General features: G+C 36.8%; 1 protein-coding gene across 1 annotated transcript; it reads right to left on the reverse strand.

Moving 5' to 3' along the window:
• Positions 1–593: 593 nt before the first annotated feature.
• On the reverse strand, positions 594–23352 carry LOC140155829 (uncharacterized protein C05D11.1-like). The gene is given in 23 exon segments (XM_072178814.1): positions 594–1547; positions 1981–2133; positions 5430–5590; positions 6198–6341; positions 7831–8020; positions 8674–8837; positions 9353–9562; positions 9951–10007; positions 11284–11414; positions 11804–11906; positions 12372–12551; positions 13654–13797; positions 14369–14479; positions 14927–15104; positions 15504–15595; positions 15762–15872; positions 16792–16932; positions 17337–17513; positions 18539–18640; positions 18643–18696; positions 19333–19491; positions 20001–20083; positions 23192–23352. Coding segments are annotated over 23 exon segments (3039 nt in total). The 5' UTR covers positions 23334–23352; the 3' UTR covers positions 594–1495.
• Between the last annotated feature and the right edge of the window lie 954 nt (positions 23353–24306).

The following is a 24306-nucleotide window of genomic DNA, read 5'->3' on the forward strand; positions in this document are numbered from 1 at the left end:
GCCATTTTGACCCAGTGTACATTTGATTTAGCACACAAGGATTTGCATTATATATTACCCTACAATTAGTCAATGTGAGAACATTTTAAGAAAAATACTTCATTTGGCACACAAAATTTCCAGAGAATAAACACTGATATACTAATGACCATTGACCATCTTTATATAGATAATATGCATTTCAATTCATATTTATTGTAACAAAGGTGACTCAATTTTAGCATCGCATAGAATTGTAATGATAATGCGCACACTGTTCAAAATATTACACTGTTTTTGTAGTTTCCATAACAGATATTCCATTCGTAAATACAATATACTTTGAAGCATTTTTTAAAGGACAACAAAACCACGCTTAGGCGATGGAAATAACCCTGTTCTACAGATGGGACGGACTTGCCAAGTAGGATCGGTCAATCAGGACTTTTAATTTTTATTTTCTGGAAGAGGTTTAAATGGCACTCTAAACTATACCCCAACAGTTTTCTTTTAGTTACCTTAATGAATCTAAAAAGAAAATGAATATGTTTACTTCACCATAATGCTAACACAGGACACACTCTTCTTTCTTCCATGGGCTGGCTGGCTGACTAGCCTTATATCTCATATGCTACACTATACCACAATAATAACTATGTTATTGATCAAACATAATCTGTTTTTGTTGTTTTTGTTTTTGGTGTTTGAAATGGAATGTACATGATTTGTCCTCAACAACAAACTAATTTATATCACCACTTACTGAGCTCTCTGTAATATTCTACATAACTAATTCCATCTTGTAATAAAGAAACCTAGTCACAACAGGTGTTTCTGGGACAACCAAGGAGCATGTGAAGGCCTACTTCTGGATTAAGACTTAGGAAACTATTATTACTTCAAATCAACATATTTGGTGGGATCTGTGCATATGGCAAATCTGGAGAGAAAATAGGGAATTCCAATACTCAGTTTATAGCTAAAACTATTCAGAGAAAGGTAATTTTTGGAACAAAAGTAATTCTACTTTTCACCCTTAAAAAGGTGAAATATTAACAAAGATGTAACGATAATTGTAGGTAGCATTCTTGGTTTTCCGGAGAGAAAAGGAAGCTGTACTTATTATCAGTTTTGGCACTAGGTATAGTTAATTATACACAAGTTTGCATCATTTTGTTATTTACCAAGGTGCTAACTCTAGCACAAGTGTTAGGATTGCATATGTGCCATACATATAGCCAAACAAGATACAGGGTGTGTAGCAACTGAGTGCAATATTGCTGATAACTGGAAAAACCTTAAAGTACTGCACACACACATACTACTTACATACACACCCCCACATATAGACAAAACATCTAGATACCACACTGCAAGTTACATGAAACATATCCGTTAAACTACTACAGTTACATCTCCACTCTGCCAATCTATAGTCTTACATGATGTGCAAGATCTAGAAACATTTTCCTTGCTGGGAGGGTTGGGGTATTGTCAGGATACTATTTAGCTGCATCTATGGGAATCCGTCTTCAAGTGAAGGCATTGCTTTCAGTTCCCGTGAAAATCTGTGGAGGGAAAAAATGTATACCTCATTTTATTTGTGTAGAACCATAACCATAACAAATATTGAACACAATCTTCCTGGTTATGAGCAGAAAAGAACATCACACTGCAGCGTTTGATAGTTCTTGCTTTGCTTTAATTCGCAGTGCACACTGTTAACTTTAACAATATCCTAGGCAATCAAAAATGTGCCATGTGCTGGTCTGATAAATGAACCTTTGCTGACAATGTAAAGAGAGTATATAGCTACAGTTGAATTGCACAGTGTCGATTGCTATCTCTGATATCAGGCATCCTGTTTAAAGTAAGATCTTCAGTGGCAGCAGGCTATTTCTTTAAACTCAATGACAACAAAGTAAAGTAGAAAACCTAGCAATGTTTCTTACATGTATTGAAAGTTTACTTAACAATAAGTGTTTCACATTTCAAACTTACTCTAGGAAGCCTTCCTTGATTTCCTCCACCTTAGCTGGTTGGCAGCACACAGCACAGCGAGACTTGGTTACATCAAACAAGGGTTTGAAGTAACGTTCTCCAACTCGATTCAAGTCTTTCAGTGTTACCTTTGCTATCAAGCTTAGTAGGTTTCTGAACAACATTGAGAAAAAAGGTAAGTTTATACTATAAATTCAGTATGTTGTCATATCACTTGACACAAGTTTAGGCACACACAGAAAAATATTTAGTTGGTCTTCCCTAACTTCACAAACTATTGCTGACACTTTTGTTGGCAAGACAATGTGCCATTCCTCTCCCAATTTGAAAGTTTCTTACAATGTTCTTCCAAATACGCTCAAATCATATTATTTTGATTAGTTTCAAGTTTGTAAATAATTGTAAATATCAATCTTGATTTCTATGCATCTCTAAAATACAATGCTTCACACCAATGAGAAAACACAATGTGTATTTTTTATAGTCTGTCTTGTCTGAAGTTGAGAGTAATGCCATGTTGGAGATTACAGTGGCAGCTTTGAATTGTGCACTAACCTAATCCCACAGGGCATATACACAGGCAATTTTATATCCCTATGCTGGTGACACAACCGTGTAAACGTACTGAATCAAATCTGCCGCTGCAAAATCCAACATGGCATTACTCTCAACTTGAGATGAGATGCACTATAATAATGTATATCATGAAAGTGGGAAAGGAAAGGAAAAAGGCACAAGAAAATATCAAGCCCAGACTGACTGACCAGCACCTTTTGGCCATGCAACTGAAAAATTAATAGTTACTTGTTTCATATAATCGCAAGGGCCAAGAGGGAAGGCCCAATGCAGGAGTAAAGAGCATTATCATCAATTCTCAAACACTTGAGAAAGTTCCTGCAATCTTATTGGTTCTTTAGCTGTGTGATATGACACGATATCACACACTTAAGCGTGTGTGTGGTGATGTGATACTCTATGTGATACTCTCTACGCTATTTGAACCATGGAATTGGAGGTGCATAGCAACAACGGGACTGATCGATTCTAAGCCCTAGGTAATTCTTTGTAAAATATAGGATTTAATTTGATTAAAATTTGGTATACTTATGATTAATATTTTTATTTGAATTGAATTGTTTAAGAATGAGAATAAAGGTATTGTTTTTAGCCGTTGTCGTGCATCTATCTTCTCATATAACATGCGACATCATTATTTTGGGCGTAAAACAACTCGGCTTTGCCTTGTTGTTTTACTTAAAATAAAGATGTCGCTGTGTTATCTATACTATTAAAGAGGAACTTGCCGATAATCGATACTTTGAAGAGGAACTGATCGATTCATCGGTATCATCTCGGAGATTATAGATAAATTATAAATTAATAAATAGATAAATAATAAGTTCTAGCATTTCCAGATGAATGGTAAATGCATAGATAGATAGATAAATTAATAAATACAAATAATTATTTGGATTTATTCGGTAGATCAACCAATGGTGGCCCGCTTATTTACAGTCTGTTGCTGCGTTGCTATACGCGGATTACGCACAGGTCGTGGCAACTTCCCGACGCGCTAATGGTAACAAAACTTCCAGTTTCATCTAAGACGGAAAATATCACATCTCTTAGACGGAACTAACAAATTAATGGCTGAGACAAAGGTGGTTTTAAGTTACGTATTTTGAAAATAAATGGTCCAAGTGATCTAATAATTATGAAAGTGATATCAGTTTATCCGTTCGTGGTGACTTTCGACGGAGAGTGGGCATTATGCGGCATGGTAACCGCAACGGCTATAATAATAAATCAACTGCATTCGTTTATGCAAATTATGACTTTCGGAAACTTCTTTTGTGATGACTTTCCAAGATTTTAAATTCAAGGTAGGCCTAGGCATATATACGGTATTGGAAAGTAATTTGAGTTTATTCGCTTGTCATGTTGTGATGAATTTCGATGGGGAGTGTGGGACATCATCCAGATTATAGCATGGTATAAAACCGCAACCGCTAAATATCCGTGGGCGAGATTTCTTTTTGACATTAGAGGGATGAAAACATTTCTTGAAGTAGGCATATTAATAGTGAATCCGCATCTTTTGGCAACATTAACAATGGCGTAGATTTCTCTTGACATGGCATGGGGGATGGGTCCGTTTAAATCAATTTCTTGCAATAGGCCTACAGTGAAGCCAGCATCTTGGCGACAGAATAATTTATGGCAAGCTAATTAGGCCTACTAAATTATATTGTGCAAAAGTGGAACAAATTCGTACGAAGGCCGCAAAAATTGGCACTTTTTAGTTTGGCCAAAAATGAGGTTAATTTTGTCAGAAACCCACATCTATTATACATGTGTGAACTTGGGGTGATTGTACGGACCACTGACCTTATCAAAACATTGGGGGGGGGGGGGTTATACCCACCCCAACACCGGAATTTACGCTATGTAACTCAACCTTCTTGAAACCCAATGTTGCTATAGGCCTACTTGATGAAACAGAAACACATATAAAAAAAGAACGAACGAAAGAAATAAAGGAACCCACATACATGCGTCAACATGGGAGGTGATTCAGTAGATCATGCCCCTTATCGAAATATTGAGGAATTTATTACTCATCCCGGGATTTATGCCTATGTAAAGAAAGAAGAAGGAAGGAAGGAAAAAAGGAAGGAAAGAGGGAAGGAAAGAGGGAAAGAAAGAGGGAAAGAAAGAGGGAAAGAACGAAAGAAAGAAAGAAAGAAAGAAAGAAAGAAAGAAAGAAAAAGAAACAACGGGAAAGCAAGAAAGAGAAAGGGAGAGAGAAACGAAAACAAAGAAGGGAAAGAAAGAAAGAAAGAAAGAAAGAAAGAAAGAAAGAGAAGAAAGAAAGGGAAAGAAAGAAAGAAAGAAAGAAAGAAAGAAAGAAAGAAAGAAAGAAAGAAAGAAAGAAAGGGAAAGCAAGAAAGAAAGTGAGGGAAAGCAAGAAAGAAAGGGAGGGAAAGCAAGAAAGAAAGGGAGGGAAAGCAAGAAAGAAAGGGAGGGAAAGCAAGAAAGAAAGGGAGGGAAAGCAAGAGAGAAAGGGAGGGAAAGCAAGCAAGAAAGAACGGGAAAGCAAGAAAGAAAGAACGGGAACGGGAAAGGAAGAAAGAAAGAACGGGAAAGCAAGAAAGAAAGAACGGGAAAGTAAGAAAGAAAGAACGTCGTTTGCAGGCAACAAATGGTAGGCCTACCACATCACTAACTGCTGTAATAATTGAGCTGTTAAAAGCGATACCAATTGACATGATTACCATTTCCATCGCTTATACTAACCGATCCCGCTTACTAACCGCTCCCATTTACTCATCTAGCGGGGGCCCGCGCGAAGCGCGGGTACCCGCTAGTATGAGATGATAGATGCACGACAGCGGCTAAAAACAACATCTTTATTCTCTAATTCCTTCATACATGTACTTATTACTCACCTGTTGTAATCTTGAGTAGTTCCCTGAAAGTAGTTGAGTAAGGATTCTTCACTCGTTGAGGAAACAGTTTCTTCCCTCTCAATGATTTCAAAGAGTACACTGCTAATGGAATTCTCCAGTTGAAGCTCATCAAATGGGGTCTTGCCGGTCAGATAACCATCCTGTATTATGACAGGTACAAAATGGTGAGTAATGATAGCTCCTCCACATTTAAAACAAGTGTAGCATTGGTGCTAGAATGACAAACCTGCAATGACTCTTGTAGAATGCGTCAACATCATGGGTGTAACAATAAATCCAGAAACTGGCAAAATACATGTTTGAAAAAAAAAGACCCCAAAATAGGTCCAGAGTTGTGACGCAGTTGCTATCATTTATTAAAAGTCAATACAATAACATTTATACATAAAAATGAACTGTCTGTGATTGTTTTAATGATCCACTACCATGATCAATTGAATGGTTCAGCAGCAATATGCATCCATTAGCTGGTGTGATGAGTTCACTTGTGCATGGTGCTAATCAACTTAAATACACCTCTCTAGCGCATTGCTCAAAAAGTGTGAAAAACAAAAATGCATTTTTTTGCGTATGCATGCCTTTGCAGGGAGAACCTTGCTTATAGTAGCAAGATGGTAGATCCGTGCAAAGGATGAACAATGTTGATAGCTTGTCACCTGATCTCCCTCTCCCTATTCTACTTAGGATCAAGCACACTGATGACTTATGTTAACCACCAGTGTACCATGTCAATCAATGTATACTTACCACAATTTCCTTTGCCTGCTTGTATGCATTAACCACATGGGTTGCCTTAAAGAGTTGAAAATACAGCAGACCTTGCTCAGGTAGACAATACATACGGTAATGGTACGCTAGGCCTAGACCACGGATTTGCTTCCACATAGGACCCTGGCATTTAGAAGGGACAAAATGACATGCAATATGGTAAGTATATATCAAGGCTCAATTCACTCCATTAATAATTTAGCAGCATTCTTGTGTCAACAGTCAGTTAATGTAAACCTTTTGTAAGCCGTGATTACCTCAGGGTTAAAACTTATCAGTGACAGTGAATTACTTTTTCTGAGATTTATGAGGTGGCTCAATGAATTAAAATTTGAGGATAATTTTAAGTTAGTTCAACGTTTGTCTATATATAAAAACAGGGAAATCTGTTCCAGCAGGGATCCAGAGGATGGATCCAAGAGTATACAACCAAGCAGGTCACACTAGTCAAGGAGAAATGTAAAAACAAAGGAAATGTGACACAACATCCAATGGGGGAAGTTTAAAAAATACCTTACCATTTAACTTTGTTTACACCTTTTGTGTTATTACTCATCGGGTGTTGTGTCATATTTTCCTTGTTTTATTTGCCAATGTTTGTCACAAGAACAAACTACAGTATTTGGACACTCATTGTCACATTTAATTGTACAGGCACTTTAGCACTCTAGTCCACAGCCTTACATATTGGATTTACTTGTGAGTGAATTCAAGCACAAATAATGATATCTATTTTATTAATGTTCAAATCTGTGGTCAAATTTATGATTTGTTACTGTTGGTTTAAGGGAAGGGGTATGAACGTTTGGACAGTATTTATTGTGGGACATTACAGCACATCAGACATATCCAATTGCATTCTGAATACGAAGAATGTCCTTCTGATATCAAATAATTATGATTTTTGAAATTCGCAATGTAATACACATTTTATGGCAAATCATTAAAATTGATATTTTTGATATTTAACAGTACTTGAAGTAAACTTTATAAATCTGATGAAAGTGTGTAGGTGGGATTTGACGATCAATTGAAAATTTTGACCTTTTCAGATTGAAGATATGGATTTTTTCCCAAAACACCAAAAAAATAGGTCTTTTTGGGAAAAAATCCATATCTTCAATATAAAAGGTCAAAATTTTCAATTGATCGTCGGCTTTTCATCCCACCTACATACACTTTAAGAATATATCATTAGATTTATAAAATTTATTTCGAGGACTGTTATATATCAAAAATTTGAAAAATATCAAATTTTAATAATTTGTCATAAAATTTGTATTATATCGTGAATTTCAAAAATGAACATTATTTGATATCAGAAAGACATGCTTCAGATTCGGAATGCAATTCGACACGCCTGAGGTGCTCTCATGTCCCACAAAAATACTGTCTAAACGCCATAAACGCTCATTCTAGATCCCTTAACAAAAGGTTAAATTTTTGTGTCTTCAAACCACTTTCAAAGAAACTCTGTAACATACAGTCTCAAACCAAAATGAATACAAAAAAACCTGCTAATATATTCTAATCCGTCTTTCATTATTTAAACACTAAGAACAGGATTTTCCCACATTGTTATTTTTGACTAAGAACAACACATACATCTTACCTCAAGAGCACACAAGCACTCTATATAGACCATAATGGCTGGTAGATCAGGATCTGTGAAGTCGGTAATACATGGTACAGTCTGAATCATAAACTGTGACTCCACGGAACCTACGCCTACTATCATACCAGATGGTGCATCACCTCCGCCACCGGATAACAGCTGTGCTGATCGTTTCAGCACTTCCGCACTGCAGGGATTATTAACAAAAGGAAAGAACAAGATTAATCTCATCAGTTGATCTTGAAAATTAGTTCATGAGTTATGTGCTACTTCAAAGTCAGTATTTTTATTCATTTTAACATTTTTCAGTTCATGAGCGGTGGGTCAAAATGATTTAAACACAATTTAAATTTTCCCTTTGCATGATTACAAGCTGCGTGCATAAAGCTGGCATGACTGTGCACAAAATTCAGGCACTTACTGTGCACTATGGTTACCACCAGCTATGTTGAAAGTTCACTATGTCAAAGATTCGCTAAGTCCAATATGAAATAAGGTTCGCTATGTCAAATATAACCTTAACCATTACCCTAACCCTAGCTAATCTTATTCATATTTGACATAGCAAACCTAATTTCATATTTGACATAGCGAGTCTTATTATGTTTTATTTTCATATTTGAAATACCAAACCTTATTTGCAACATAGTGAACCTTTGAACGAACCTTCGACATAGCGAACAGACACCTATAATTTTGATGAGCACAACACACACAAGTCAAATTAGCCAATACACATTCATCATAAGCTAAGCTTTAGTCAATGGAAGGTAGCCTGGTGAGAGACAAAAAGCCACTAAAGATCAGTATTTGACATCTCTAACCTTGCCCATTGCTTACCATCTTGAGGATGCTATGTTGTCTTTCTTGAGGAAATGCTGTTGCCATGCCTCCTGTGGATTGCCTACTTCAGTTGTGAGTTTCTTCATGTTAGCAACCATATGGATGCACACATTACTTGGAGAGGTCAAATGCTCCTGAAGCTTGATCATGTCATTTATCACCTACACAATGAATTGAGATGAGACAGTCACAAATAAAAATGTACCTGTTCAAAATGTAGCCTTTGTGTTTGTTTGTTTTTTTTAATCTAGAGACCCTGCTCGAGGGATGGGTGTTTCATTGTTTGGATATCAGCCTCATTTTTGAATTATTGACCAATTAGTCCAAAATTTAGGCCTTGCATGGTCAATTTTTTTTAAAAATATGGCGCATATCCAAAACAAACATCCCTTGCTTTCACGGCTACCCAACAAGTTTATCTTGAATGACCTTTGACCTCAGTATGTAACCCTGAACTCACCATTACATGAAAGTTCCCTCAGTACAGCCATGGCTCAAGTTTAGTTACCTGTGGGTTTGAATTGTTCATGTGAGACCATTTTATTCATGTTCTCAGCCTAAGTCATGTTCTCAGCCTAAGTTTATCTCAAATGACCCCAACAAAGCAAAGAGACAGGAAATTTGCATAATTTATGTTCCAATGTTTCACACTGTAAGTTTGTATGTGCATACTTACTGAATCAGGGTTGGCATCCAGTTTAGCTACCATAGCAGTCAGGAAGTTGTGCTGTCTGATCATATTAGCAATGTGATGGTTACTCTCCTTGTTGAAATTCATTTCACGAAGCAGTGCCACGGCTGCAGTACGACCATCACGTTTCATCTTTGACACAGAATTCAGCATCTTGGTGGCTACAATCTTCAGTCGATCAGCAGAGAATTGTAACTGAAAAAGAAAGAAAACCTCAGAATTACAAGAACATTCAGACAAACAGCTAAAGGAAGCTAAAGAAACTCAGAAATAACAATAGGTTAGACAAGTAAATTTTGCCAGAATAATTCTGGTATACATTGCGCACAAGAATAACTCTAAACCAAATTGTACCGTTTTGCCAAAACTGATAAGTAAGGTGAATCACTTGTTTAAGCAGTCGAAGTTAGCTCAATCAGTAAGGCATTAGACTCTGGTGCATAAATGTTTACCAGTTTGAGCTCTGGTACAATTCCCATTTGTTTTCTGAAATAATTATTTTTAATTAACTTGAAAATCCCTGGGTATTTGATGTGTACACAAATGTGTAGTGTAAATGGCAAGAAGACCGTAATATACTGACCTTGTACATCAGCTCATACAACCATCTCACTGCCTTGTTGTATTTCTCTACTTCAACCTGAAAGGCAAAATATATAATAAAACATAATTATAATAGATCTATTCTATCTTTATTTTTTAATACCATTGATGCTTTGTATTCACATGAGAGAATACATGTAACACAAAGTGCTGGCAAGAGTTTGGGTAAATAAATATGCGAGACATAAGTAACTTTCCTAGATATATCGGTCATAGGCCCAACGCTCTGTACAGGCACAGGCCACAGTAGTGCAATATGGGTGAAGAACAGACAAAGGTTGGGTACTCTAATGATCCAGGAAAGGCATCCATATATAGGTATGAGTTCATCTGCTTGGAAGGCATACTAGAGGGAATATTTGTCACAAAAGTAACAAGTAAAAACCATTTATTAAATTTGAAATCACATAATCAAAGGTGACCTACTATCATGTTCTAAGTTGCACATTTCACTCACAACATGCAACACCAAGTTGTTTTGAATTTTGTGATTGCCAACTACAAATAAACACTATTAAAGCCATATTATAACATTTCTGTAAAAAATAGATTAGTATTTATTTTCCATAAAATGTTAGCTTTTACTGTCAGATATGTCCCCGCCTAATTTTGAGCCGAACAAGTGAGGTAAAGCAAAGAAAATTGGAATTTACTACTAGCGCCAATGCCAGTTACTCCAGCAGTTGTAATACGGTACGATCCTCTGATGTGGGTGTGTGTGTATATGTAGGCCTATATCCCGCACACCGTGTACGTACTCTGTTTATCGCATACGTGTTCGACTAATATTTCCATCGTAATAATAAAACGACGGTTCCTGTGTTTTATTCAAAATCTCAGATTTTAACAAAACTACAGCACCTAAAGTCTTGATTTTTGCAGAGTATCTTTGTTTACTAAAGTACATTACACTCGTGCAAAAACCAGAATTGAAATTTTTTTTGAGGGCGTTCTCCTCAGCAAATGTTATAATATGGCTTTAAATGATACATCATTGTGAGGAATACCTTCCAAGAGAAGACAACTTACGCAAATTACACTCTACAAATCATGGAAGATAAAAATATACCCTTTATTTAACAGGCACTCATAGAAACTAAGGTCAATTTCCTAATAGTTGTTGAGAGTCATGTGTCAAGTGTATACAAGCGTGAGCACAGAAGTGATAAATCATGCAAATTAGCTCATCAACAATCACAACAAGATGGTTGACCCTTTGATCAACATCACATACCTGAAACTCTGATTAATTAGGAAATTTACTTTAGTAACAGTAACTTTTGAGATTTAAAAATAAGTCTGCTAGAATTCACCTTGATATTCATGATGGCAGCTTGTGCAAATGTGCCACACTTGAAGCGTGACCCACTCAATCCCAAATTTGAGCCTGTCATCAGTGTGTCAGCCGCTAATTGGGCTACAACATCCTCATGGGGGATTAGAACTAAACATGGGAGGAAAAAAGAAAGATGCATGTTTATTATTAATAAAACCAAGCTTTTTAACATCAAGTAATTTTGTTTTCTTTACTACAAAGCCTTTACAATTGCGATGGGGGATTGGTGGTGGAAGGGAAGGGGTTACCTTTAAGTTGACCCTGGATAATTGTCAGTACATAAGTGTATATCAAGTAAGGCCTTAGTTGACTGCTTCTCCTATTGTAATGTGTTACCTACACTGGGATATTGGATTCGTTTATATGTGTATGAAATGACTACTTCAACTTTGGTAAATTAAAAAAAAAAGTAAACACAATGAAAAATCATCTTCTGACATTTAATGCTTTTCAAATATTTCAAATGAAACAGTCACAACTTGGTTCACAATACATACCTCCATCCCGCATGACTGGTGATTCATACAATACTTCCAGGTATAGAGGTAGATAAAGCTTCAATTCACTAGGTACACCTGCTGTACCAAATATGGCTTCAAGCTGTAGAACAGATACAACAACATCAGTATTTGATGTACAACTTAACATACAACATGAAATAAATATGCAAAAAAAGAACATCACATGGAAAAACAATGGCATAATCGACAGGAATTATATATAATAAACATAATTTTTTCACCAGGTTCGCCATCGCAAATAATAAAGGAGACAAGTAGAAAAAGTGATTCCGCCTCGGAATCGAACCTAGGACCTCAGGTTTACAAGACCTGTGCCTTCACCACTTGCCTTAACAAAAGAACATCAACTCAGTCAGCCTGGATGTCTTGAAACTACCAACTTGCGACTTAACACTCATTTTGTGCTACATGTAGGTCACATGTCAAAGTGACTGACCACATATCTGAATTGCATTATGGGCCTAGTGCCCATTCCTATAAACGATTGATGCAAAAAGGGCCATTGTTATACCCGCGTACCCCCACCAGGAAACCATAAACCTACCTCCACAAAATTGGTGTGTATATGATCCAAGTAGAATGTGAATGGTAGTTGCGGTAGATCAAGGCCATCTACAGCCACAGACTTGTCACTTAGATTATTATGACGATGGATTGGATGGAATTGAATGGATTCAGTATCTGGTACTGGTAAACAGCTCATCATTTCATCTGGTGCCTCTGTCTGCAAAATTAAAAAAAGAAATATTTAGGCTATTCAACATTTTTATCATTATAGATTTTTCATTGTAACAGTATAAAAGCAAGTGACTTCTGACTGACACATACCTATACAGAGATACACATATAAGCTGCACAAAGGACCAATGGCTACTGTTTTCACAAGGTCTTTATTATTTGCATGCTCAATTTCAGAGCAGTAAAAAAACAAAAACAGTTTTGACCCATAGGCTCTGATGTGTAGCTGTGTGAAACATGAATATATAAGAAACGGCAAATCTGTTCAAAACAATTAAAATCATCAAATATTACACTAAAATATCCCAATATACAGTATGTTCCATTCTCAGTCACAGAAAATGTTGTAATATGTGACTGGACACCTCGAATCAGCCGTAAAATCTGCCCCGGTCAATTTTGTTTTATTTCGCTTAGAAAATATATATCATAAGCTTTAAAATGGTATATCATTTGACTTCAAACGATATCCAGAAGCGGGTTATGGTTTGTTGAAATCTGTTCCTTCAACAAAATTGTACTTTTTTCGGTTCTACATGCGTCTCTTTTTCCACATTTCTGGTAATAAATATCAAACAGTCATAATTGGTGGTCATTTCAAATCATCCCCAATTCAACGAGGTTCAGGAATATCCTCTCATTGTTAATTGTTGGTTATACATACCTAGACAAAATACAATGCTTTGTTAGCCACCACTTGAACAGGATTTAGCCAAAGCAAACAAAGACAAGAACTATTTAAAGGATTCTATAGAAATAGGTAGAAGCTTATTATCCTCTTCAGCAATAGGATTATTGATTGGTTTAAACAGTGTTTGATGAGATACTTGTCGCGCCAAATTGAGATACCTATGAATACGACCTACACGCATATTTTACACTGTAACTCAGAATGAAATTTGCCAAGTTTACGGCTCATTCGTAGTGTCCACTCAAATATTAACATCTAAATTTTCACACTCCTGCCAAAACTCTCATTTGCCCAATAATGTAGGCAACACATGTAATTTCTACCGTTATTCGACAATAAGAGTTGTGCAATATGTGTGCCTGTAGCAAACAATTAGTTTTAAATACTTAAATCGGACCTCATTTTCTTCTGTAGCCTTATCCAATATATCCGTCTTCTTCTTAAGACCCTCCTCTCCAAGCATATCTCTTTGCTTAGCCACTCTTTGCTGTTCTTCTTTTGCCATACTTTCAGCTGTTTCTTTGCTGGGTTCGCCAACAATCTGAAGTGGTAACAAGACCAATGGTTAGTCAATTTATTTCCTTATTATGTACAATCTTATAGTCCCTTTGGACAGTTTTGTAACTTGTTTGGAGTAAAAAATGAACAAACAAATTTGGCACAGAATTCAAAAGTTGAACTTGCAGCTCTGCAAATGTTGCACTTGCATGCAGCAGCTCTGTAGGACTTGTGATTCTTGAATTACTAGGGTCCGAATTACAAAACTAATTCTTCTTCAAATATTTTAAATATTTTTTTTTTCAAAACTGTAATATTTGAATACTTTACAACTTATAAATGTTATTGTTTACACTACCACCATGTATTTTGGAAGATTTTAGAGTCTATATTTATTAACCTAAAACCTCTCAAAATGATTTAGCAGTATTTTACACTGTGACTATAAATTTAGCAGCATAATGATCATTATCCATTTCAAGGCGGGTTGAACTTGAAAAATAAAGCTGTTGTGCAGGAAGTTGAAGTAAAGTGAATGAGCCCTGTCAGGACTTGCAAATGCTATAAAACATATCAAACTAGCTATACTACCTCTGAAATTAATTTATACTTACAAGAACGTGGGTACAATCAACATAGTACTTCTTGAGCAGTGCTGTCCAGTAATCGGCAGCTTCTTTCTGAAGCTTCTTGAAGTCCTCAATTTGGTTGAGTCGTTGCTTCAGCTACAGAAAAGGAAAATATAATGAATAAAAACATTTGTACATAATATGATATGCACATGTTTTCAACACTTATCAACTGGGCAAGGCTTAAAGCTGTTGTTCATTTTCATGATATTGTACAGAAGGTCATCGGTGCCACACAGTGCATTAAAGACCTCATGATAATTGATATGCTAAATCATACTTATTGTTTTGATCTACAAAAAGACCGTTTGCAGTGGCTGACCGATCGCGTAAAAAAGAACTAGGTCAAACCTGTGTCACACAATGCTATGCAAATCGATCGGTGAATGAAGTGCTGATGTGATGATGACGTGATTCAATTTGCCAATCAGAAAACCTTTTTTGTTTTTAAGCAAACTTAAGATAAAAACAAAATTGATATATAAATTGAAGTTGAAGTACTGTACAACCCCCTAATAGTAACCCCTGAGTTATATATCTTACATTCTCCTCATCAGTGCCATAAAGGAAGTCCCCTATACATATGAAAGCAAATGTATCATGTGGTCTGTCCTCCATGTGGTTGAGAGCCTCTAGTATACGTCGATGGATCACAGACTGCATACGCTCCATGTCAATAGCTTCCTTCCCTGATATAAGGTTACCCAGCACAGAAAACAGCCTACAAGACAGGATTGAAATGTCAAAGGTCATGATAAATAATCTATGTGATGCTGATGAGTAAAGTGTTTTATTTTACGATTTGCTTATCAATGTGACCTAGGGCATCTCCATAACAAGATTGGATTCCCAAAGATCATTTACTGATCCAATTTTACAAACATTTCATACATTATATTATCTTCACATATCAAAGATTTCAGACTGAGCCATAATTTTAATTATGGCTTAGTCTGAATAAATGAAGGGTAAAATATTATCAGGTTAACTGCGCACCAGATATTTATTGAACGAAATACTTATTATTATGTACACGTAAGTCATCAAATTTATTTTACTCATATTGTCAAAGCTTGTTCATTGAGCAAGGCATGTTTGGTAATTATGTGTGAATACTTACTTATCCTTGATGTCCTTCAACTTTGGAGAGGGAACATTGTCAAATTTCACATAGTTGCAAGACTCTGTAGCTTCAATGATTGAGTAGCGCACCTGTATGAAATATATTAATAGATATTATGTATATATAAACAAAAATATGAACAATTAACTTGTAAGTGATAATTCTGGTTATCAAGTTTTTTGAAATATTTTAAACACAATATGGTTCATTTTCATTGATGCAAATATGCAAAATATAGAAAATGACTTAACTTACCTTGCTACAGTAGGGGTCTTCAATTTCTACAAAATCTCGCTGTAATGGTGAAACTGAGGTATCCGTCAAGTATTCCAGCATAATCAAATTAGCTGACATAGTGTACAGATCCTGAAATAAGAACAAAGTAAACAGCATTTATTAACTACATACATTTCATGTTAATTTGCCCATATTGTGTCATGAAATGTAGTCATGTGGTAACCAAATTACTGCTTATACCTAAAGACTTCACAAAAAGTAACAAAGTCGTTACAAATACGCCTATAGCTTCAAAACTATATATTATTGTATTCACACTATTCAAACATACAAAGAAAGGTGGTTTATGTACATATTGATATCCAATTCACCAGATTTCATTCAATATCAACAACACATCAGTATTTCAAAAAAAACCAAAAAAACCTGAATTTAAAAGTTGCAGCAACTTGTATTGGTTTGAATTCAGCGCGAAGATTATGGTGGGTTTTACATGCCACAATGCTTGCGTTTAATAACCATTGATTGCTGTATAAGTGCAAATTTCAAATTCTCTTTTTTTCTTCATTAAAAATACTATTGTGTTCTTAATATTGAATGACAAATGAGGTATCAAAATGCGCGTACATAAACCACTTTTCTTTCTATGTTAAAATATTGTGAATACGACTAAAGACTAAAAGTTCTGTAGCTATGCGTATTTGTAACAGCTGTGTTACTTTTTGTTAAGTCTTTAGTTATTTGTAAACCTAGAATCTTATTTCTAAAACCTATCTCACGCATGGGACAGAGCCATCAAGCCGATCCCTAGCCGTCTGTCACATGACCAGTCCAGCGGGTCAGTTGCCTGATGAAGTGCGATGGTATCACACGCAACATAGCTTTGCTAAAAATAGTAAGTCCAGTATTTTGATTTAATTCCAAACTTCATATACTACAAGTTACTGGATGACTGAAAACATTCATCAATTTCTTTAGTTATTTGGGATGATACGAGTTGAGACTTTGAAAAAGATCCTGTTTTGATTTTGATCAAACTCCTCCCTACCTTTGCTTGTGGTCCTCTCCATCCTACATACACCATTCCATTAGATTCATCATCTGAGGGGTACTTGATGGTCTGAACCACTGATTCTGACAGGGGTGGTACAGGGGTCTGCCATGGGCGTACATATGGTGGTAGTTCTCCCTGAAAAGTTTGATCAAATTGAGGATTAGAATTGGAGAAAAAAATGCACATGATATTAAGTGTTTCAATCTTTAGCATTTTTCTACATGGCTAAAGGAGATACATATAATAATTTTAACTAAATCAGTGATTCTACCCGTAAGAGTCAGTGAACAGCACTGTGATGGTAAAAGCTATCACATGGAGAGGCTGATGGTAAAAATGATCAATGGGAATGAACCAATGACCTGTCTAGAATATATTACTGCACAAGTGACAATAAATCAATTTTCAAAATGACCTCCTTTGGCCTGGTTGGATAAGATCATGTCCCATTTTTCATCTATTGTGAGTCCTGCATGATTACATTAAATACACAACAAAACCAACCAGAAAACCAACAAGTCCAAAAAAACTGTCCATACCTTCTTCAGTATCTTCTCCTCAAAAGGTGCCAGAACCTTGAAGACTGCCTCTGGATCCACTTGTCCAGTGATGACCAAACACAGATTATCAGGTCGATAGAAATCATGATGATAGTCCCGCACCTTCTTGTTTGAAGTGCTGTCCCGCAGATTGGCCATGATGCCACCAGTTTCTGACTGCATAAAGATGAGTGGAAACATTGACAAATTAAAAATTTTGATTAATGACATCTTTAAAACATATTATCTCATTATTACCTATCTATAAGGAATAATGTTCTAGTTCTTGGGGTAGCAAAACCAGTACCACTGAGAGCCATAATGTGTGTGAGGGGAGCGGGGCAGCAGTAGCGTAAATTTCTTGGTGACATGGGGGAGGGAGGTTGTGTAAAATAAAAAAGTACCACACGCATTACCAGTGTCCGAATTAAGAAAATAAAAGGGGTTGTCCCACGGACAACCAATACCGTTGAATTGGACAAGTGCGCGCAAAGCTCGCAAAAATTTGCAATTAGAATTTGAAGCTAAAATGATCCAAATCTGAATCGTTGAATTGGACAAATGCACATGAAATGTGCGGAAATTTGCAATTGGAATTAGCGACTTTTGCTCCCAGATTAAACTTATTGAAACAAACTCTGTGCGAAGTGCGGAAAAATTGCCAAAGAAAAATATGCCTTGATGGACACATAAAAAAAAAAAAACCTCAGAGGGCCCTTGAAAAGCAGAGAAGAGATACCTTAGGCCTACTGGACAAGCAAAAAGACCTTTGTTGGCCCGTACAGTAAAGCAAAGAAAATATGCCTGAATTACAAGGTATCTTTTCTTTACCTTTCTCCTTCTTTGTTTTTACTGCCCCATAGTAAAGTATGTTTTCTTCACTTTTTCGGGCCCCCTAGGACCCCGGGGTAATGTACCCTTTTACCCCCCCCCCCTTATTGGCGGCACTGAGCAAAACTTAGTCTCTCTCTAAGTCTAACTTTCTTGCATCTCACAGTAGACCACTCCCTCATCCTCCCCCTCACCATTGATGTGGTGAACCTATATGCTTAACTTGTAGCCACAATGACCTGGATACATAGCTCTGAGCATGGCTAAATGAGACCTGCTTTCTCCACTGTTCTCTCTGGCTTGCATCTCACAGTATTAACCACTCCCGCATCCTCCCTCTCACCATTGATGTGGTGAACCTATATGCTTACCTTGTAGCCACAATGACCTGGATACATAGCTCTGAGCATAGCTAAATGAGACCTGCTCTCTCCACTGTTCTCTCTGGCTTGCATCTCACAGTACACTACTCCCAAGCATCCTCACCCTCACCATTGATGTGGTGAACCTCTGTCACATAGCCGGCATCCTTGTGGTTACAAATAAAAAATATAAATGAAAGCACAAAATAGTTATTTAATTGATTACACACTCTCAAGTAATGACCATTTTACAGTAATGATAGTGTTCTTGAGTGCATGTCACGCTTGCTAATTACACAAGCATATTAAAATTCTAAAAGTTATGCCTTTTTCTTTCCCCTCACTTGTCAACATCAGCTGTAACTGACATGCAATCTTTGAAGAGAAAAGGCAAGTAAACTAATTTGAGATCAACTACTGTGATAATCCATTCATTAATTGTAATCATTACTTTACAATTTACTGTGATCAAATTCCACATTTTTTATTTCTCTTAGATTAGAAATTTTTAAGCTTGATTTCACTGAATATCCAAAGTTTATATCATCTATTTTATAAAGTGATTGAAAGTTTAGTCATTGCAAAAACAAATACTGACACATTTTCCCCATAACTGCAAACTAGATTTTCCATTTCCGACTGATTTTGCTTGATCACATCACATATTTCTAGTATAACTTGGTTATGAAGTTTAGAGATGTTTGAAATGCTTATTTTCTTGTGTTTTCTGTTGTTTTTATTCTGTTTTTTCTGCCTTGATTTATAATAGAAGGTGTGATGAATATCATGAATTTATTACATACAGTGATCGTTGGATACAAAACATGATCCAAGTATATAGGCATAAGGTTGAGAAACCCTTGACTGCCTGCCGTCATCACAGTATAACAGGTGTGGTCAGTATCTGTCCAGGCATTGGTTCCTTGGGCTAAACAACGATTAGCCAATGTATCCAGTACTCCCTGAAAAGATGAAAATGAAAACCATTCTGTTGAACATGTTAGCACAAATGGTATGCTTTTAAAAGTACATTAATTGGGCATGACAATAAGTACAAGGCTGAAAAAATTGCTTCTCCTTTCACTCTCTGTGGAAGACAGGGTCGGTCAATGCCTCCACCGGATGTATTAAATGTTTCCTGGTTGTCCGTCCATCATTCTGCCTGTCTGTCATTGGCTGCAAATACATAGGAACTGGAAAGGCATATAGTGGAGGGGTGGCAATTAGCAGTTTTCAGGTTTTTGAACAAAATATGTCATTTACATCTTAAGCCTCACTTTCAGTTTTCCGCTTCGCCAACTCTGGCCTAACTGGAGTTAGCAGAGAAAAACGCTGCCAACGGAAATGAATTGGTCATTATGAAAAAGGTGGATAGAACAATAGAAAAATGCTGTAAATATTATCCTAATTGAGTCCTATTGTCTTTTCAGACAGGGTTCTAATAACAATCCTGCGTGTACAATGTACATACCTTAAATGGATAGTCTTCACTTCCAAGGAAGATAAGATGTTCCAATGTATGTGGCAATCCATCATCATCATGAGCTTCAGTTGCTATATACAAACAAATATATACAATATTAACCATTTAAAATGTAGTGACTGACCGATCAGGTCCCTATCTGAATCGGCATCGGCCGATTGGCCGATCAATTCCCTCTTTGATCTGCCGATTCGATCACCGATCACCGATTACCAATTCCCCAATTGTAAACAATGGCTGCCATCGCCATGAGTAAATTTCACCTGTATGTTGAAAGGGTACTTGTATGCAGAAAAGTATTACCATAATTATGTATGCTCTGAGCACAAAAATACACTCCCGTGCTCATTTACAATACTTAATTTGACCATGATTATTCTAAGTTCAATTTACCTTTTCCCAGGGGCGGCTCTTCCATTGGGACTAATGGGGCAGAGCCCCACCCAGATTTTCCAAGTATTATGTGATTTTTATTAATCTTAAATACTTCTTATTTAAATTGCATAAATCTCAAAATATCCCTTATTATTGTAGTGGATATTCTATGTTTATCAGTGTAATTCATATGCTTTCATTTCTGCTGGGGATTTTTATATTTATATCAAGTGTGTACCAAATAATAAACTGGCAACTCCAATGTGGAGCTTATCTGAGATAGCTCCAACAGACGTTATTATCTTCATTGAAAAGGGCATTGTCATATATCTGTACACCCTTCCATAAGAAACCATATGACCCCAAAGTTTATCAGTGGGTCTAACCTGTAATAGCTCCTAACCTAGCCTCCATAGCCTCTAACAAAGCCTGAAGTGTCATACCATTCAAACAATAATTTCCAATTGCCAAGTGAGTTTTCTCAAGAGACTAGATACTTTATCATCTACTCAAAGTTATGGCATTTGTGGTTAAGGTCAATAGGGTGCAGGGTATCAACTTTGTCCTTGTTTATAGGTGCATGATTCAGGGTGGCCTACATTGAACAAGTAAAATATGAAGAGTTTTAGTGAGGAATTATATAGGCTCAATTTGTATTCATCAGAAATTTACACCCTGTAGGCCATTTGGTATAATGGACCAAAACAGGTCAAGGTTTCAGTTTCTGAGAAACATAGTGATTTGACTTGCTGTATAGTCCTATCCGACATTCAGTTTAGTTTCATCTAGTTTATGTATGCAGTTGTGTCATCTTGCTGATGATGAGTAGTTTAACTTAAGGTAAGATTTTTGTAGAAATTCAAATTCTCCTTGATTCATCCTGACCTATTTTATTTTCAGCACAATAGGGGCCTATAGTATACAAAGGATTCTGAGAAAATGATGATGATTTGCAAATGGAGTTTTCTTGTCTTTTTCCAAAATATGTTCAGCAAATGTTTTGAAAATGAGATTCAGAACATCAAAACTATTGGAAAGGAAAGTTATCATTTTATTTTCATGTCATTCATCATGTTTCACTAGATCACTATTCATGCTTTTATACTTTTTTATACTTGTCACATATGGATCAAATTAGGTAAAATTTTGCACCAAATCGCTTCGTTTTGGTGTGTAATTTTAAAAAATTTCCAAATTCTGAGGGGGGGCACATCCACCTCAGACACCTCTGCTCGCACAAGTGTAGGGTCGGCGCTTATGCCGATTAGCCCCACCAAGAAAAACACCCACCAGCCGCCACTCCCTTTCCCCCCTGATATCCGAGTCCCTCTAATCATTCGACCGCCCCACTTTAATATTGTGTTTACGTTCAAGTCAGTATTGAGTTTTGCAGATGGCCCGTAGCTCACACGCACGTGTGTAACCCGGAAGTGTTGAGTTTTGCACGCGGCCCGTAGCTCTCTTCAATCTGACATGCATGTGTGTAACCCGGAAGTGTTGAGTTTTGCACGCGGCCCGTAGCTCCCTCCAATCTGACACGCACGTGTAACCCGGAAGTAAGAACTACAATTGTACATGTGCATGCGGGGAATTACCTGATTATCTCAGCTGCGTGCCTGAATCACGGTATGATTATATGTTTATCGCCGCTACAAAGCTTGTTCTTTTGCCAAATTTTGCTTGATTTAACTAGACTAATTCAAAGAAATATACCAATAAATGAATACTTGTTAAGCTTCAACATTATTACTTTCATGATATTGGGTGATCGGTGCATTACATCGGCGGATGAAGGAAAAATCGGCCGATGCAGATCACTACCGATAAGCTAATAATCGGCCTGATCGGGAAGCTACCGATCTGATCGGTCAGTCTCTAATATATTATATGAAGCTTTTAGCTTATGGGTCCCACAACTTTAACGCAATTTAACGAGAACTTCGAATTTGCACACGAAAGTTACGCATTCGATGCTAGAGTACTTTACTATGGATTTTCGGTCGGAACAGCGGTGCAATTTTTTACACCACAGGTTATTTATTCTGTTAATGTTGAAATTTGGATCAAAGTTATTTCGATGAGTCAACTGTATCTTTTGAGCAAGATTTGCATATTTTGGACAGTCTAAAATTTTGCTGAAGTGTAATTTTAGCAACATTTTTGATGCAATCGCCTGTCTGTCGTGATCGGCTGTATTTTACTTCTTAATTATAACTTCCATTGCATTACACGGTGTCATGCTTCAGCGAATCCGACTAGATTTTGAATGCAATGGTTTCTAGCCTAGAACGTGAAGCTATCGGTGAGCAAATTCTCGGCTAGAGTTCTCGAGCAAGTAATATCGTGCAAGATATTCTGATACTAAATGGCCATGCACGTTTTACTTTGGTGGGTGCAACGCATATCTATAGTGCATTACGCTGCATACCCGTGCACTGCACACAGATAGTTGAGAGACCAAAGCAGGCGTAATTTTGAGAACTTTACAGTTTACATATTTTACTGTTAATTTGTGTATAATGCCAAAAAAATGTGTTTGCTTGCCCTCCACCGACCGACCCAAAACGGCAAAATTGGCCAAAATCAGGGTCGGCCCTTTTAAAAGTTTTAGTTTTTTTTGAGTTTTTAGTTTATAATTTTAATGGTTTTTTATTACATTTAAAATGACACATTTTGGTTAAATGCACTTGAGCAATAAAAACACATGCCTTTGACTTCTTTGACTCCGATGATCATGGTGAGTACAAAATGAGTAAGCTTAAAAATGGCATTCGTAAAAGGAACAAATATGTTGTATTACTAACCTAAGCAAAAGAATCCGTTAACAAGTGGGCCTTCTACTTGAGCAATGCAGACTGTCAGACCAGTTCTAGTGGATTTATACTTTGTAACTGGTACAATACCATTGGAAACAACCGAACACACTTTCTCAAAGTGAGCTGCCATTTTTGTTGCCAGCCAAATATGTAGCCTTATATTCCCCAGATCTGGTCCCAGTTATGAATATGCAAATATGACGTCATATGTAAATATAAACGTGTAACTGATTGTGTTTGTAGGGCCTTGGGGGGAGGTTGGAATAGCTCTAGTGTGGAGTGGATGAAAAGGACCCAGGGAAACAGTGCCACTGCAAGCCATTACAGGCCCAGGGGTAAAATGAACGTCAGGGCCCCTTTTTTAATGGGCACCCTGAAGTCTCTTTTCTTTGCTTTAAGGCCAAATAAAAAAAATAAACATGTTTCACGTCCCCTCCCGCTTCCTTTTTTGAGGTTTCCTCAAATATATTTTTATTTTTTTAATTCAGTTATAACTTTTCAAAAAATATGTCTAGGAAGTTGGGATGCTTTCTATAGCCTTGTTAAGATACAAGAAACATTTTAGGAAGGTTTTGTGATCATTAGAGGGGGTGTGACTCTCAGAACAACAAATAAAATAGGGCCTCCTCCTTTTTCCAGGCATTATTGTATACGCTAAAACAGCTCTAAGTATGGGTATTTACACCAATTTTGCGATAAAAAATAGAAAATAAAAAGCCCCCTCTTCCTCCTTTTTTTCGAAAATCCGGACGTGAAACATGTTTTATTTTTTACTTGGCCTAATATAAGCCCATTGTATATTTTTCTTTATTTTTACGGGCCCCCTAGGACCCTGGGCCTGGGGGCAATGCACTTCTTAATCCCCTTGTTGGCAGCACTGTAGGAAAGATAGTCTGACCCTGTGGGGGGAACAAATTATACGGGTGTGCGGCGCAGACCGGGGGCAGGGGGCACACAAAGCACCAAATTTTGGGAACTGATTCTGAACTGAAATTATTACTCAAGAATCATACATGGAAATATAAATGTGATGCAAGTGTGGGGGTGGTTGTTAGAATAGCTCATGTGTGGAGTAAATGAAAGGGACCGGGCAAGGGAACCTG

Source organism: Amphiura filiformis, chromosome 6, assembly GCF_039555335.1.
Source record: "Amphiura filiformis chromosome 6, Afil_fr2py, whole genome shotgun sequence".
Lineage (NCBI taxonomy): Eukaryota > Metazoa > Echinodermata > Ophiuroidea > Amphilepidida > Amphiuridae > Amphiura > Amphiura filiformis.